This window comes from Haliotis cracherodii, unplaced genomic scaffold, assembly GCF_022045235.1.
Source record: "Haliotis cracherodii isolate W230 unplaced genomic scaffold, xgHalCrac1.p SCAF_2, whole genome shotgun sequence".
NCBI classification, from domain to species: Eukaryota; Metazoa; Mollusca; class Gastropoda; order Lepetellida; family Haliotidae; genus Haliotis; species Haliotis cracherodii.
Genome location: NW_027266275.1, coordinates 79,866,444 through 79,884,856, shown reverse-complemented (window position 1 = coordinate 79,884,856; position 18,413 = coordinate 79,866,444). Strand labels below are relative to the sequence as shown.

The 18,413-nt window shown below is 39.8% G+C and overlaps 1 protein-coding gene across 1 annotated transcript; it reads right to left on the bottom strand.

Annotated features, from left to right (window-relative positions):
* Positions 1–413: 413 nt before the first annotated feature.
* LOC139468558 (annexin-B12-like) lies at positions 414–18,182 on the bottom strand. Its single transcript, XM_071250611.1, has 16 exons — positions 18,066–18,182; positions 17,669–17,696; positions 15,879–16,005; positions 14,770–14,858; positions 13,594–13,692; positions 13,352–13,375; positions 11,703–11,774; positions 10,688–10,919; positions 9,591–9,685; positions 6,488–6,601; positions 5,004–5,094; positions 4,591–4,691; positions 2,680–2,931; positions 2,260–2,335; positions 1,710–1,822; positions 414–952 (listed from the first exon to the last, which is right to left on the bottom strand). The coding sequence occupies exons 2-16, from the start codon at positions 17,681–17,683 to the stop codon at positions 827–829; spliced, it is 1,626 nt and encodes a 541-aa protein (XP_071106712.1). The 5' UTR covers positions 17,684–17,696; positions 18,066–18,182; the 3' UTR covers positions 414–826.
* Positions 18,183–18,413: the final 231 nt, after the last annotated feature.

Sequence of the window (18,413 nt, the reverse complement as noted above, 5' to 3'; positions counted from 1 at the left end):
AGGCTATCTGAGTGGTAACATGGTCATGAGACAAACATCAGATTCAAGGTCATAACCCATACAGGCTTTAAGATATGACATGAATTTCTGATTCATCTCCTACTGAAAATACAGTGTATGGGAATCACACTACGATCAAGCAACTTGCAATGATCTGAAGATGTTTAACCTAATATTAGCTCTATACTATGTGTCATTAACATTTAAGTTAATAAATTTGCTACCTACCCTGTACAGAACATAGAAACAAAATGTCTTAGAGAATAACATTTTTTCAACAAACATCTATTGTATATAGTCAACACTTTAATAACAATAATAAAACCCTTTAAGTCCATCAACGAAACAATGTTAAATATTTGATGACAGTGATCCATGTCATCAAATTATATGAATAACAATTAATTAAAATGTTTTTCTGAACAAGCAATTTCAAACCATTTCAGTGCATTTCAAAACCCTGTTTAGGGTTGGTCATTCGTGAATATACATTTTTTTTTTACATTCATAGAATAGTATACTGTATGTTATGAAAACACAGATAATTCATTGCATGCATTTGACCAGCTGAAAAAGCATATTGCATCAACAAATAAATACAATTTACTCTTTGTACATTTGCAATTTTGTCTCAATTAACATTGCTGCATTCCAATGACGCCATTATAGCATTGTTTCTGTGTTCTGAGAAATGACATAAACCTTGACCTTGTATGGATACAGATTAGGTGACCTTGACCTTATTTGAATGCAGATGTAATGACCTTGACATCATGATCATGAGTTGCCATGACCTTGTATCAAATTCCTATATCATGACCTTGACCTAGTTCCGACCAACCACTGCCTGAAGCAGCTTCTTGTAGTCTCCGCTACAGTCATCCTTGAGCCAGTTCCACAGAGTCTGCTTCGTGAGCTGCAGGAAACACTCCTTTATCTGAACCATATCAATCTGAAAATGCACAGGGTATGAATTTTAAAACAATATTTAAAATGTCATACTCTTCACATTGTTTAGGCTATTAAACTGCTCATTTTTAGGCCACACTTGGAAATGGAAATAGCAACCATAACAAGGCTAACATAATGCAAATATGGCTTAAAAAATAAAATAATTGGTTCTCAGGCAATGACTTTTAAAAAAAAAGTGTGGGTGGGCGATGGTATTTTTGTTGTTGCTTGTTCAAACTTAGTATATACTAAGTAAACAGTTGTGTACCATCAACCTCCCTACATAAAGGACCATTACACAAGGTGCACAGTAAAGCAGTGCACATGTAAAGGGAAGAAATGGCTTGCTATATTGGGATTTTATAAATTTCTTTTGAAAATGGAAATAAAAACGAAAAATCTGGCAGACTAAATGATGATGCGGGTGGTGCCTGAGAACCAAGATTATTATTTTATCAGCCTATACTGAAATTCAAAAGAAACATCACTTCAAAAAAATAATTCATGAAAGATTCCCATTGAAATATCAATGCATTTTTTTATTATTATTTCATTAAATACGGTAATAAGAAAATTTTAAAAATGCTTTTGTTCAATGAAAATAGTTCCTCTACTTTGCCTTCTGCCTCTAGACACACTGACCAAGAAAGTTTGTAAAACAACAACAAAACTGGTCTTGTCTTGAATTCAAATGCTTGATGAAAACTGTCAATATTCCATGACTTCTCGTTCAACTGGAAACTGCAACATGTGCGTACCTCAGACCGGGAGATGATGATCCTGATGAGGGTTTTATCTGCCGTACCAAGTCCTTTCATGGCATCTCTCAACTTCTCAGCAAAGTACATCGGTCGACAGCGGATGTTCATTGCTGAGAAACACAAGGGAATTTCTTGTTTGTTATTTAGTTTTTGTACCAAGAATGTATCACAAACAAAGATCTTAAAGTGGTTTGTTTATTTGTTCAAACTATCAATATTGCTGAGCAGGGTCAAGATGACACAGACAGAGTGCTTTATATGAACAGTGGTCCAATTAATTTTTAAGAGTTGCCTCTCTTAGCTGTGCCTGAATATGCTGATTGTGAGTTTGAATCCAAGAATATCTCTGATTATGATCCATCCTGTGTTTCACCAATGTGGTAAACATCTACGATCTTAATCACTTTTGGCTTTCCGCACACATTATTCTGACATGTGATACACCTGAAATACTGTTCAAAGCAGCAAAAAACCTACTCCTTCACAATAAAGCATTCCTTGGGAAGATTCTGCTGTGTAAATGTTCAGTAAATGGTTGACGACCTACCAACAGCATACAGCCCCTTCCTGAAGTTCCCAGAAGTCTCACGATCAACTGAGTTCAAAATGTCTCTTTGTGTGATCTGCAAGAGGAAGTATGATTTTATATCAGGGGAGTGAGAGTCATGGAAAAAAGGAGAGATAAAATATGGATAATATGTGAGTGAAACTGGACAACCACTTGAGATTGATTGCAACAAACTTATATATACCGGTACCTAAGAAGGGTACATTATATTCTTCATATCTGATGTTCCAGCGTTACCTTCACATACTCGGAGATGCACTTACCTTGACCTACTCTTACATACACTGACCTTGACCCACTTGTTGGACATACACTGACCTTGAACTACTCATTATACATACACTGACTTTGATATACTTGTACATTCACTGACCTTGACCTACTTGTACATACACTCACCTTGACGTACTCATTGTAGATTGTTCTCATGGTGTAGTAATCTCTGGTGGAGAAGATCCTGTTGAAGGTCTCCTCGTCTGTGCCCCACCGGTCTTCTCCAGCCTTGAACAGCAGCTGGGCATCTCTCCTCGCCTTCTCCATGTCACACAGCTTCGTATAGTTCACCTGGAACATCCCGGTTGCGTGGTCATCGACGACGACCTCCTCCACGGCTGCCTCCAGGCTGTCCCGGCTGATCTCGTACCGATTGCCCTGAAACAGCCTTCCAGTCAAACCTCGGCAACAAACTACAAAGTCCTTAATCACACGGGGAACACCATTCCTCTCACAGATCAAGAACAACATCGTAATGAGTAGGGCTGGGATGATACACCAACTGTGTGATCCGATACGTATCACGCTACCTTGTTCACGATCCGATATGTATCACGATACTTGTAACTGCTCTTATCTGTGGTGTGTAAGCCATCTTTTTCATAGACAGGATGGTCAAATACCTGGTACACTGACGATTAACAATTGGCAGTGTCAAGTATGACTTTCTCACTGCTAATTATCACTAGTAATTAATGTTTGGTGTAACAGCAATTAAAGTAAACATTTAAGGTATGAATTGATATTTTGTGTGCGATACTTGTATCGGGAAGTAAAATATCGCGATCTACGGATGCATCAGTGTGTAGTCCCACCACTCGTAATGAGAGTGTAAGACATGTACTCATGTGGGGATTCAAACCTAGGCCTCGATCTTGCTGTGCCAATTTATGATGCCCACTAGGCCACCCAACCACCCCTTTAGACCTAAACCCTTGTGTACCTAAGTACTGTACTGAACATACCATGACCTAAACCCTTGTGAGTTATATATATTTTAAATATATATAGTAAAATACATAAGATGAATGTGAATGACACTGAGAGAGCAACCATTTGATTTTCAGGGTAGGGGATGGGTTTGTATGGGCAGCCTTTCGGTCAAAAAATACAAAGTTGAAAAAAAGGACAAAAGTACGCAATTAAGGTCAAATGTGTCAACGTGCTTTCCTGCTCATTGACGTTCTTTATTGAAAACGTCCTTTTGTGCTCACTGACGTTCTTTCGTACACATTGTTCTTTCTTTGCTTATGACGTCTTTTCGTAACATTTGACTTTTAATATTGCTTACTTTTGACATTTATTTCAACTTTGTATGTTTAACCGGCGTCTGTTTGTTTTGTATTTTGACCTTTAGTAGTAACATTTAGTTCTTTATTCGTAATATTTGACCTTAATTGCGTACTTTTGTCTTTTTTTCAACTTTGTATTTTTTGACCGAATGGCCGCCCATAGGTTTGGGGGCTTTTTTTTATGTTTGGGAACTTAATTATTTTTCAAACATTACGGGTTTCCAATCATATTTATTTCAATGAATATAAATTAAAGTTGGTTGGTTGGTTGGGTGGTTTGTTGTTTAACGCTGTACTCAGCAATATTCCAGCTTTATGACGGCGGTCTGAAAATAATTGAGTCTGGACCAGACAATCCAGTGATTAATATCATCAGCACTGACGCAATTCCCAGTGATTGATTACATGCATCAACCAAGTCAGCGAGCCTGACCACCCGATCCCGTTAGTCGCCTTTTACGGCAAGCATGGATTGCTGAAGACCTATTCTAACCCGAATCTTCACGGGTCATATAAATTAAAGAACTGGACAGACACATTATATTATTCTTCCATCAGCCGTATGTATTTTATTTCAGTAAAACAGGCTTGATTATTTTTTAAGAAAAAATGCTGGCACCCTCTGAAAATGAAATAGTTGTTCCCTTATTGTCATGCTATACTGCCACCCTGAACATTCTACATCCACAAACAGTGAAACAGTGAAACAGTGAAAGCACCAATCTATACCGGTACATAACCTGACCTGGGAGGCAGATATCAGCAGGCGTTTGAAGTCTCCGCTGGTGTCATCCTCAATGTCCTTTTCAATCAGGGTATCACTGACTTTGCGATTGGGGCTAGCCACTGAAACATACACACAGTGTGGGTCAAGGTCAGCGTAAATTGTATTTCGCTGCACAACTTTGCATTATATAAGTGCGAAAGAGGCTTCAGTTAAAAATAAGAAATTATTTCAAAATATAACATGTTTCTCAGGAAGGACAAACTTCAAAACATGATGCAGTTTCAGTCAAACATTTTTGTTATTTCTACAATTTGACTTCCTTTCTCAGTACATTTTGAAGTTGTTACCTTGATGGGCCATGGATCATGTTTGTATGGTTATAAATGACATTTTGCATCTTGCTACATTAATGTTTTACAAAATATACTTACCATCGCCATACACATTTTTCATCTCCGCAATCTGTCGGTTTGTGCGAGTCATCAGCACCTCAATCAGTGTAGCCTCATCAGTTCCCAGGCCCTGAATGTGTATACATGGAGAGCCATTGAAATACTTGCCTTGCTTGTCATGCACTGTATGGGATGTCATGTAATACAGGTGTATGGGGGAGTGAGTGAGTGAGTTGTGTTTAACGCCGCTTTTAACAGTATTCCAGTATTCATATCACGGTGTGTCAGCTTAATGTGGGAGGAAAGCCACAAGAATTGCAGGTCTCAGACGTTTACCACTTTGGTGAAACCCACGAGCACAGGTATAGTGCTGACAAACCTAGAAACATAATCGGGGCGAACCGGGATTCGAACCCAGAACCATAGGTTTCTGGCGTGCCCAAGGGACGCAACTCTGCACATCGAATTGCAGTGCCTTAGACGACTGGGCCACATGTGCCTCAGCTTATGGGGGGTGTCATGTAATACAGGTATATGGGAGTATTGTATAATACAGGTATATGATGTCATGTCATAAAGGTATATGGGGGATGTATTCTAATACAGGTATATGATGTCATGTAATACAGGTACATGATGTCATGTAATACAGGTGTATGGGGGATGTCATGTAATACAGGTACATGATGTCATGTAATACAGGTGTATGGGGGATGTCATGTAATACAGGCATATGGGGATGTCATATGATAAAGGTAATTGGGAGATGTCATGTAATACAGGTATATGGGTGATGTCATGTATTACAGGTATATGATGTCGTGTAATACAGGTATATGGGAGATGTCATGTAATACAGGTATATGATGTCATTTAATAAAGGTGTATGATGTCATGTAATACAGGTATATGATGTCATGTAATACAGGTATATGATGTCATGTAATACAGGTATATAATACAGGTGTATGGGGGATGTCATGTAATACAGGTGTATGGGGGATGTCATGAATTCAGGTATATGATGTTATGTTATACAGGTATATGGGGGTGTCATGCAGGAATATGTCATATAATACGGGTATACGGGAAATGTCATGTAATACAGGTTTATGATGTCATGTAATACAGGTACATGGGTGATGTCATGTAATACAGGTATATGATGTCATGTAATACAGGTACATGGGTGATGTCATGTAATACAGGTATATGATGTCATGTAATACAGGTATATGGGGGATGTCATGTAATACAGGTATGTGGGGGACATCATGTAATACAAGTATATGGAATACGGGTATATGGGGGAGCTTGTGTTATGGGATGTAAGGGATCTTAACTTCTAACTTTTTTTAAAGAATATACATATATACCAATCAAAGAGGTTAATTTAATGCTGCCAGGTTGGGTTTTGGAAGAATGAAAAACAACCTCCCTTGAACAGAACACTATCATGAGCTTTCGATAATTATTGCTATATCTAGGGGATCATCTTCAACAAGAACCACTAGCCCGCTTACATAGATGGCCTCCTTCACACACCAGGCATCATAGCGGGCAGGGTCCACGAAACACGCCATCACCGACTCCCGGTAGTCCCCACTCAGCTCGCTGTGGACATCCTCGATCAGATCCTGCAACACATCAATAACAACTATAATGTCTACAGGCCTTGCACAATGTGGAACACTTAACCCCACAGAGGCATGACATAATCTCCCGCAAGCCCCAGCTGCAAATCAGGATGGCAGGTTAGCATTCACAGATCATCCTAGGGGTGTCTGTTGAACAGTGGAAGTTTCAAACAAAGCCTCAGAGGGAGACACCACATTTGATAGTCTGTGTTCCGTGTTGGGCATGTTTGCCAAGCAGGCACCATTCCCAGCATGTTTCATTCAGCAGAGAATGGATACCCGATATGGGAGGTGGATGAAAAAACCTAAAGGCAGCTTTGGTTGTATACTCCCCAGGGAGTTGAAAATGATATCTGGAATATGTACGAATCCACAGGTTGGGAAACAAATAAACCCCATTTGAGCAGATACTGGTACCTGGATAAATGTGGTGTGCTATAGGTCTCAAGAGTTGGGTACAAAATGTCCGAATGGGAATTGTTTTACCGCAGTCCAGGCAAAAACCATTTAGATACATGTATCAGATGATCAGATCATGCGTACACTAAATTTGATAGATGCTTTATTCTTACTCGAACATATAACAGTCAGAACGAATGCTTGCATGGTCAGAAAGAAATGTGAACATAAGCTATACTTGTAGTGTAACCATGGAATACTACTGGTAATGTCATTAAACAATATATCACATGACTAACCACGTGACTAGCCACATGAGTAACCAATGGTCCGGGTAGTCGTGAAGGTACCCGAGACCTACTCAGGACCCACCCAACACGAGTTACCCGTCCCAGCCCTACTGGACACTGTGAAAGTCACTGACCCATCCCAGCCCTAGTTGACACTGTGAAAGTCACTGACCCGTCCTAACCCTACTGGACACTGTGAAAGTCAATGACCTGTCCCAGACCTACTGGACACTGTGAAAGTCACTGATCCGTCCCAGCCCTACTGGACACTGTGAAAGTCACTGATCCGTCCTAACCCTACTGAACATTGTGAAAGTCACTGATCCGTCCCAGCCCTACTGGACACTGTGAAAGTCACTGATCCGTCCCAGCCCTACTGAACATTGTGAAAGTCACTGACCTGTCCCAGACCTACTGGACACTGTGAAAGTCACTGATCCGTCCTAACCCTACTGAACATTGTGAAAGTCACTGACCTGTCCCAGCCCTACTGGACACGGTGAAAGTCATTGATCCGTCCCAGCCCTACTGGACACTGTGAAAGTCACTGATCCGTCCTAACACTACTGAACATTGTGAAAGTCACTGATCTGTCCCAGCCCTACTGGACACTGTGAAAGTCACTGATCCGTCCCAGCCCTACTGAACATTGTGAAAGTCACTGACCTGTCCCAGACCTACTGGACACTGTGAAAGTCACTGATCCGTCCTAACCCTACTGGACGCTGTGAAAGTCACTGATCCGTCCTAACCCCACTGGACACTGTGAAAGTCACTGATCCGTCCTAACCCTACTGGACGCTGTGAAAGTCAATGACCTGTCCCAGCCCTACTGGACACTGTGAAAGTCACTGATCCGTCCCAGACCTAGTGGACTCTGTGAAAGTCACTGACCCGTCCCAGCCCTACTGGACACTGTGAAAGTCACTGACCCGTGCTAACCCTACTGGACACTGTGAAAGTCACTGACCCGTCCCAGCCCTACTGGACACTGTGAAAGTCACTGATCCGTCCCAGCCCTACTGAACACTGTGAAAGTAACTGACACGTCCCAGCCCTACTGAACACTGTGAAAGTCACTGACTCGTCCCAGCCCTACTGGACACTGTGAAAGTCACTGATCCGTCCCAGCCCTAGTGGACACTGTGAAAGTCACTGACCCATCCCAGCCCTAGTTGACACTGTGAAAGTCACTGACCCGTCCTAACCCTACTGGACACTGTGAAAGTCAATGACCTGTCCCAGACCTACTGGACACTGTGAAAGTCACTGATCCGTCCCAGCCCTACTGGACACTGTGAAAGTCACTGATCCGTCCTAACCCTACTGAACATTGTGAAAGTCACTGATCCGTCCCAGCCCTACTGGACACTGTGAAAGTCACTGATCCGTCCCAGCCCTACTGAACATTGTGAAAGTCACTGACCTGTCCCAGACCTACTGGACACTGTGAAAGTCACTGATCCGTCCTAACCCTACTGAACATTGTGAAAGTCACTGACCTGTCCCAGCCCTACTGGACACGGTGAAAGTCATTGATCCGTCCCAGCCCTACTGGACACTGTGAAAGTCACTGATCCGTCCTAACACTACTGAACATTGTGAAAGTCACTGATCTGTCCCAGCCCTACTGGTCACTGTGAAAGTCACTGATCCGTCCCAGCCCTACTGAACATTGTGAAAGTCACTGACCTGTCCCAGACCTACTGGACACTGTGAAAGTCACTGATCCGTCCTAACCCTACTGGACGCTGTGAAAGTCACTGATCCGTCCTAACCCCACTGGACACTGTGAAAGTCACTGATCCGTCCTAACCCTACTGGACGCTGTGAAAGTCAATGACCTGTCCCAGCCCTACTGGACACTGTGAAAGTCACTGATCCGTCCCAGACCTAGTGGACTCTGTGAAAGTCACTGACCCGTCCCAGCCCTACTGGACACTGTGAAAGTCACTGACCCGTGCTAACCCTACTGGACACTGTGAAAGTCACTGACCCGTCCCAGCCCTACTGGACACTGTGAAAGTCACTGATCCGTCCCAGCCCTACTGAACACTGTGAAAGTAACTGACACGTCCCAGCCCTACTGAACACTGTGAAAGTCACTGACTCGTCCCAGCCCTACTGGACACTGTGAAAGTCACTGATCCGTCCCAGCCCTAGTGGACTCTGTGAAAATCACTGACCCGTCCCAGCCCTACTGGAGACTGTGAAAGTCACTGACTCGTCCCAGCCCTACTGGACACTGTGAAAGTCAATGACCCGTCCCAGCCCGACTGGACGCTGTGAAAGTCACTGACCCGTCCATACATGGTCTTGTACATGGTCTTGAGCTTCTGTCTCTGCTGGTTGCACCGTGTTGCCACGACGTGGGTGACAGCATCCTCGTCAGTACCTATCGTAGGAACCATACATTGAACATCACATTGGTCACAATACATTGTGTACAGTCAAACACTGTTGTGTCGAAGTTGAAGGGATCAATGTAAATACTTCGAGTTATCCAAGGTTTGAAACAATCGAAAACTGAATTTGACATACATTTACTGATGAAGAATGAATGGTTTGATAGGCACTTCTTAGAAGTTGACGGATGACAAAGCAGACACAATTTATGGATAACAACTTCTGTTTTGTACTGCAAAGGTGACATTCGGTATAGATCTTCATGTATGCAATTGTTGTTACTGTTAATCCTCCATTTACTGTATATATTCTGGACCATGTTCATTATTCAGCCTTGCTTGACAATGGTATATGGATCTATACCGAACGTCGCCTTTCAGAATGTATGTCTGTATATTCAAATTTTATGATGCATGGCAGAACAGTTAATAACTGCCATGAAGACGATGTCGGTGTGCCACACAGAACACTGTTTGTAACATCTAGGGCTATGCTAAAAATGGGAAACACATCTTTGATCATACTCCTTCATTACAGAACCATCTTCCGTGACCATAAAAATCCACTTTCCAAAGTTGCCAAACTAGGCTGGAACTATTGAGTTATATTTTGGCTGGGCTAACGAGTCTAATAACTCTAGGCACGGAATTGACATCCGGTTGTAAACTGCAGTGCAGATATCGGTCAATTGCAGGATTTGAAGTCAACAGATATTATCCAAATCTTTTCATGCACACATGATTTGATGCACTTATTACAATACAGATATTGTTTGTTATCATGGAATTTGATTGGTCAATAGGAGAGACATAGAAGGGACATAACTCGTAATAGGCACTGGTGGCAGTACGATCGCGCCCAGTTATTCCAGCCAGTTTGGCAAGGGTGGAAACTGGACTTTTACAGTCAGTAATCTCCCTTGCCTCGGGAGGATGTTAAAAAACAGGTGAAGAGAAAAGCAGAAGGGGAGTGGAATGTTGATATTCCTCACCTAATCCCTTCATTCCCTTTCTGAGGTATTCACAGTCGGCCTCGGGGTCCCAGGGCTTGTCTGTCAGGTCGGTGCTGCGTTCAGCATTGTAGTACTGTACAACGGGGTCCTCTGCTGGGTAGGTCATGAAGGGCTTCACAGTCCCCTCGGTCATCTCAAACGTGCCACTGACAGCCTCACGACGCATCAACTCATCAATAAACCTGGTCTTCATCAGTTCCTTGATGTCACCCTGCAACCACAATCATGTCTTGCCACACTGTTGCAAACATAAAATGTAATAGGTATTAAATTATCCTTGCTTATCTGTCTGACACTAGAAAATGGATCAACTGGCTGGCCCCTTTAAAAAAACCTCCAGTGACGTCATTGTATTGTCCACCAGTCCGGTTAAATCTCAAAAACGGGGATGTTGTAATGTACCCAAGATTTTAGAAAATATCACGGGAATATTTGCTGTATAACATGTTATAATATCGCTTGGATTTTATATAATAGCCCAGGGATTTTATTAATTCAACTTCCGTTTATATTTTAACATATGAATGTTTCTCCCTGAATATTTATTTTGCATTTGAACATAATGTTATGAAATTGAAAATCAAATGAATTTTTTTTTTTTATATTCATACGAAACAAACACTCATTCTTCGTATCTGTAGCCAGTGAGTGCACGACTACGCTACAGAGGTGCTGATAAATCACAATGCTTTTAAGAATGTCTTTTTCAAGTAACTGTACGCCAACAACAGATATTTAATGCCTGTTTCCTAAGGTTCATGGAAAATATATTTGAAAAATAAAAATGTTGATAAGTGTTGTTTTAAGATTCTTTTTTTTTGTTTATAAGTTAGATAAAACGCTTTCCCTTGGTTTTTATGCGATTTAAAACCCTCATCCTAGGGATAAAACCTCTGTGATATGCCTCTCTGTTTTATTCCTTGGATTTGGGTTTTAAATCTCATAAAAACCCTCTGACATGTTTTATCCTACATCTATAACTCAGCATACTCACTGCCTTAGCCTTCTCCACCTCCTGTTCCTCCTCCTTGCTGATCTCCTCACCCTTCGACTGCATCTCCTCCAGCTGCAAACAAAATAAAAAGAATTTGTATTTAAAAAAGTACACTATGACCTATACATATCTTTCTTATTCTTTCTTCATGATTTGTGCTTTGGAACCTCTTAACTGTTTTGAATATATATTTCTTTTGAGGATTTTCCCAAGGAAATAAAGCTATATTCAGGTGTCCTACACTTTGGGGGGAAAGTCTAAACAGTACAAGGTCGACTTGTTGCAGGCTTTAAATACTACTTGCCACACAGCTGACTGACAGGAATAGGATGATAGATATTCTTCACAGCTTCTGTGTTGGACATACACAAGTGTCACTTTAAGGCACAAGACCTCATTTGCAAATATGTTTTAGATTTTGTGTTACATTTCCATTGGGAATCACGGTTACTGAGGTACGAAATTCATAACCTTGCACAGAAATATCACAACACAGCACTACCACAGGACTTTCAGTGAAAACAGAAGGATATATAGAGGATATTTCATGTGTCGAGAGAAATATCATGTTTTTCTCATCGAATGATGGGGAGAAAGGAGATATTTATATAAAATATATATATATTTAGATAAAACATCTCCTTTCACCCAGTCACGAGATGAGAGAAACATGATATTTCACTGGATACATGGAATATCCAATTTGTTACATACTTTTTGTTTAGTTGTCTACTGGAAAATGAAATACTGTTTTTCATTACCAACATAAAATCTTGAAACGTAAATTCTCCCTACCTAACACATAGGGACGGGTCACCACCCCTTGTATTTGCGACAAAAAATGCAGTTTAGTGTTTGCAAAATCTTAAAAAACACAAACAAATGCAACAAAAAATATTTAGGGTCATGAAAATTCTGTCTCATACATATAGATATGATTATATACAAAATCAACTTTAACAAAAATTATTCTTGAAAAATTCGAGACCTCTGTTGGAAGCGAAAGAATACACACTGGTCAAGTAACAAAAATGGCACTGTGAGAAATGAACGGTCTTGATTGACTAGTTAAATAAGAAATTTACAGTTTATAATGAAACATTTTTGAGATAATAACAAATGCCATGAGGCGATATTAAGTGCATAAATGACCATCCTTCCTTCTTTTGCCTTGTCAGTGTGAAACTAACGTAAAAAGGAATTCAACAGCTTGCGAAAGGGCCAGTTACAATTTGAGGGGAGGTCACTCTTGTACGATAATAATTCTGTCAAAGTGTTATGTTCATAGCAGTGAAATATTAAGTTATGTTCACTGCAGTGACATATCAATTGTTATGTTCACTGCAATGAAAATATCACTTTAAACTCAGTCTTTCATACTCAAGTATATAATACAGGATGCAACTGAATCGGTCAGTACAGATCATAAAGATTCCACAGTGCAAATACAGCTGGGAACCAGTCTCCAGGAGAGAGGCTTCATTGTCAGGCCTGATACATCACATCATGCTCTCAGTGGAATAAGAAGTCAGTGCCCCATGTTTCTGTGAGTGAGGGTCAAGTAAAAGTTTTAAAATTTAAGTGCTTTAATCTAGTATGCTGCTATTTGCATGATTACGAAAAGTACAACCAATATAATATCAACTTACCCTTCTAAACCTTTCCTCCATCATCTAAAACCAATAGAAATAATCCATAAAAATATGCCAAAACATAAACATCGACATCAACAAGGCCTTGTAAAAATAATCCAAAATTTAAAAAATCATTGCATAATCAGTGACATCGGTAAATTCAGATTAAAGTCTTAGAGTAAGGAACGCATCAATGTATTTGAAACATTAGTATAAAATATTGCAGAGTGCATGTAGTTAGACCTGGGTAGACGTACATCCATCATGTGCTGTTGCTGCTGCATCTGCCAGTTCTGGAGATGCTGGTCGAAGTTGTTGACAGCGTTGGTCATGGGCTGGGCCATCTGGACCGGCGCCTGTGTAGGGAGAGACAGGAGAAATTTATTCCAATAACTTTGGTGAGATACTCATTCTTGAAGAAATGCATGAGCTTTCAATGTAAGTAGTGCCCTGTGGAATCTCTGCCTGCCAAGGGCACTTACTTCTATAAATCCCTGCATTAACAGTTATACAAGATCCTTGTCTTGTCAGCCATAATGGCATTGCAAAAGATCTCAGCATTGGCACTTGGCTTAAAAAATCCAGTTTCCATCTTGCCAAACTAGGCTGGAATTATGGAGTTACATTTTGGCTGGGCTAAGGAGTCTATACATATTCCAAACAAAATAGCATAACGAAACTGACATTAAGGCTGGGATGGGTCCAAATTTACCTGGGTACCTGACCCCCTATTACCCGACCCTACCCAGGTACCCTCTGCAAGTCTCAAGAGTTGTGAACAAAATGTCTGAAAGGGGATTCTTTTACCGCAGCCCTGGCCAAAACTATTCAGATATGTGTATCAAACAATCAGATCATGCATACACTGAAATTGACTGAAGCTTTATCTCTACTCACACATAAACAAGTCAAAAGGAATGTGTGCATCGTCAGAAAGAAATGTGAACATTAGCGACTTGTAGTGTAACCACTGAGCTATAGTGAGTGTTTGTCACTAAACAATATATCCCGTGACTATCCATGAGTCCGGGTAGTCCTGTGGATGTCTGGGTCCTACTCAGGACCCACCCGACCCGAGTACCCGAGTTACCCCTCCCAGCTCTAATTGACATCAGTTCGTAAACTGCAGATATCAGTCAATTGCAGGATTTGCAATCAACAGATATTAGGACCCATTTTATTTCAATATAGATTTGATTACCGTGGAATCTGATTGGTCAATAGAAGGGGCATAGAAGGGATATAACTCGTAATAGCCACAGGTGGTGCTACGATCAAGCTCAGAAATACCAGCCTAGTTCTGGAAACTGGACTTTTACAGTCAATTAACTCCCTTGCCTCATGAGGATGTTAATGAACAGGTGCGGGGAAAAACAGAAACATTTGTTTTGGAGTGCAATGATGATATTCCTCAGCATTGGCGCTTGGCTTACCTGTTGCACCATGGCCTGGTTGTTGTAAGCGCACTGTTGTACAGCCGGCACCGTGAAGCCTGGCACTGCCCCCAGCAGCTGGAATGCCCCTGCCACACACCGAGCATCATGGGAAATGAATCGATGATCAAATATTGATACATGCTGAAACCTTTCACTCCTCAACATTTTTTACATTAATTGCACATGAATAATACATTTGATAGTTCATAAGATCAGAAAGTTTTAATTTGTTTCATATTATAAATAAATTCAATTAGTTTTGTAATAAATAATCATAATCTATGGCATGGCATTCTAGATATATGTCCTACAAATTGATTGTCAGTGAGTGAGTATTTAAACATTATCTAAGTTATGTTGTAGCATTGTGTCTCAATCAAGGTTGAAGGAAGCCCAAAGTGACACAGACATTTAGCAAAGGTTGAAACCCTAAAGCATGGGTTTAAATAAAGTGTTGACAGAACCTATAGAACATAATCAGGGCAAAACTTTAAACACAAGACCCACAAATCTTTGTAAAGTAATTTCCAGATTTGATAATACTAAAAGGGGAATTACCAGCTTATTTATTAATTGATCAAGTTATTCAATTGTTCTAAAATCTCTGAAAGAGTGAACAGATAGAGGAATTGTATGGTTGGTAACAATTAGGCTTAACAATAATAAAAGAATTGGTTTTCAGGCAATGATTTTTTAAAATAAAGTGCGGGCGGGCGGTTGTTGTTTTTTTTTGGCTTGTTCAAATTAGTATGTATCCAAATAGTTGTGTACCATCAACCTGGGAAAGTGCCTCCCTACATAAACAAGCATACAAACTCCTATCATGCCTATTGGCACCATGACCATAACAGGAGAGACATAGTAAAGCAGTGCGCATGTAAAGGGAAGTAACTGCGTGCTATATTGGATCACATTGTTTTTAAGTATTCAGATTTTTTTTTAAAAATAGAAAATGGAAATAAAAACAAAACATGCGGCAGACTTTATGATGATGCGGGCCTGTGCCTGAGAACCAAGACTATTATTTTTAGCCTTATTTACATTAGGAAATGACCCTAAATGATGTTCTAACGAATGAAAGTAGTGATGTACATGTGTTTTCTTACCTCCAAGTGGATATTGGTTAACATTGTAGGCACTCTGGTACCCTCCACCATAACCTGGGGGTGGGGGAGGTCCGGAACTTGGGGGGTAGGCAGACCCATACCCTCCTCCATAGCTCGGATAGTTGCTCTGTTAAACACAATGTCACAAAACTAAATTATTAAAGATGACAAAAAAAAACAATGCGGTTTTCAAAATGATTAACTCTGGACAAAAGTTGACCTGTTTAGATTAGAATTGATTAGAATAAATGTATTTGTCTGACTCCGAGCCAGCAACAACCAGTAAAGGAATGTGCATTAGACTGTTTTTACGTCAAGATCTGAAACTGAAATAAATGGTTTCATCTTTATTCAATCTCATTAAAATCAGATCTTTGTTCTCGCTATCACTAAACAAAGATCTGAGGACATCCCATTAAGGGTCACGTCAGAACGACCTTTCATCCAACCAATCAGAGCGTCGCTTACCAGATCATGAAAGTGACAGTCGGAATGTGTTCTCTAATCATGCAACCACGAAATATTTAACACATGGTATTCCAAACGAGAGTTACAGGTTTTATGATTATATCCATACAATCTAGGCCATCTGTAAGCCATTCCAGAGTGTTCTTCTTATTAATTTTAATTTATTTAATCGAGAATACGTCAAAATATGTTTCGAAGCGTAGTCGCCAATTTGAAACTAGTATCGTAAAGCTCGAGAAAGCTGCCTTCTTATTGGCTAATGTAGATTTCTTGTCAGTCATTTCATTGTTCAGTCAAAATTTGTGAAAGGTCGTTCTGACGTGACCCATACTGGGATGTCCTCAGATCTTTGTTTAGCGGTAGCGAAAACTAAGATCTGATTTTAATGAGATTGATCTTTATTCGTCTACAGTGCCGATCACTGACAGTAAAGCTGTTTTTTAGTGTACTTTGTCTACACTATGAAACATGCACTCTTACATTAAATGTGAACTTATCCAAAGTATTTTGTAAGCAATTATTACTTTACACTCTGTTGACAAACCTGTGAGCTGCTTTGTAAAACAGTGTTGTTAATATATTTCCTATCAACACCCAGCTGAAGAATAAGAGGAACTCAAAACTAAGTTAGAGATTAAAATATTTAGTAGATGTTGTGTTTTTTATTATTTATAAGTTTTGACAAAGACATAATAGTGTTCATAGGCAAGCTATTGTTATCTATATCTCATTAGCAGGCAAGGAGCAAACTAATTATGTAAAATATAGAAACAAACAACAAATTTTCAAATGACATGATAACCGTATTCTCTTCTTTGCCTCAGATGACCAACTACAACTTCTTCAGCAAATGGATCACATATACATTTTACAATTGCCTCATTTTACAATTGCCTCATTTTACAATTGCCTCACATCTGGGGTCAAATCTATGTCATTCATGGCCTAATGGCTTCCAAGATGACACAAATTATTTTTCATTATCAAATATTTATTCAATATATTTCCATGTAAAAACAGCACAATGGGAGAAGCGTGAAATCTTGTCATTCTGATTAAATGTCAAGTATAAGGATTTTACATTGTGAGAAGTGTAAATTTATTTTATCAATTTTCTATTATGTTTATATAGATGCAATAAACTACAAGTATAAAATCCAATAAAATTATTCCTTGTTTGTTGACAATGGGGATGCAAGGCTAAGTTCATTACTGTATGGGGATAACACTGTAGACAAAGTGCACTGTAGGCAATAGAAGTTCATAAGTAAAAAAGACTCAGTATTCTTTATAAAAGCCTAGTTTCAAATATTGTTACTCACCTGGAAGAATGACATGATTTACCGAAAACTGAAAGTAAGATAAAGAAAAACATTAAGAATAATTATAATAACGTAAGAATCATATGATAAATAAGCAATATCTACATAACAGTTGTTTTTTCAACATATAGTCGCATACACATGTGCAAAATTGAGAATGGCAATCTTATCATTCAATAAGAATTTAAAGAGTCACATTCTTTTAATGTTACGCAATGCAGGCTATACAGTCGTCCTGTTCAATGTTACGAAGGGTGTTACGGTAAATGCAATTCTCCCGATTTCGATCTCACTGTCGCCGAGAAAGGGAATCTTATCACCGATAATTATCTCGATATTCTAGGCCTAGACCAACGAAACATTGAACCTCTGCAGATAGTTTTAGTTCGCTACTTACCCCCTTATGTATGACACAGATGCTATCTGGATAAAAAAGCGACCGGCTACGTTCACTATTTTGGATGGTCTCTAGCAGGTGTCAAGGGCCTCCATGGAGATGTAAACAACCTGTCGGCCTTGCCCTTTCTGCCAGCAACCTTCACCTTAAAGTTTTGAAGTCATCACAGCGCTCGACGTGTTAACACTGTGTGGAGCTTGCCATGGCTGGTTCTCAAAGCTGGCTGTTTTATTGGATTTAGCTTACTACAGGTTCATGCTATAATTATTTTATACAATATTATGTATTATAGAGCCAGTTAATAATAATAATTTAATATTAACTTAATGTAAAAGTAGCTGTGCAAAT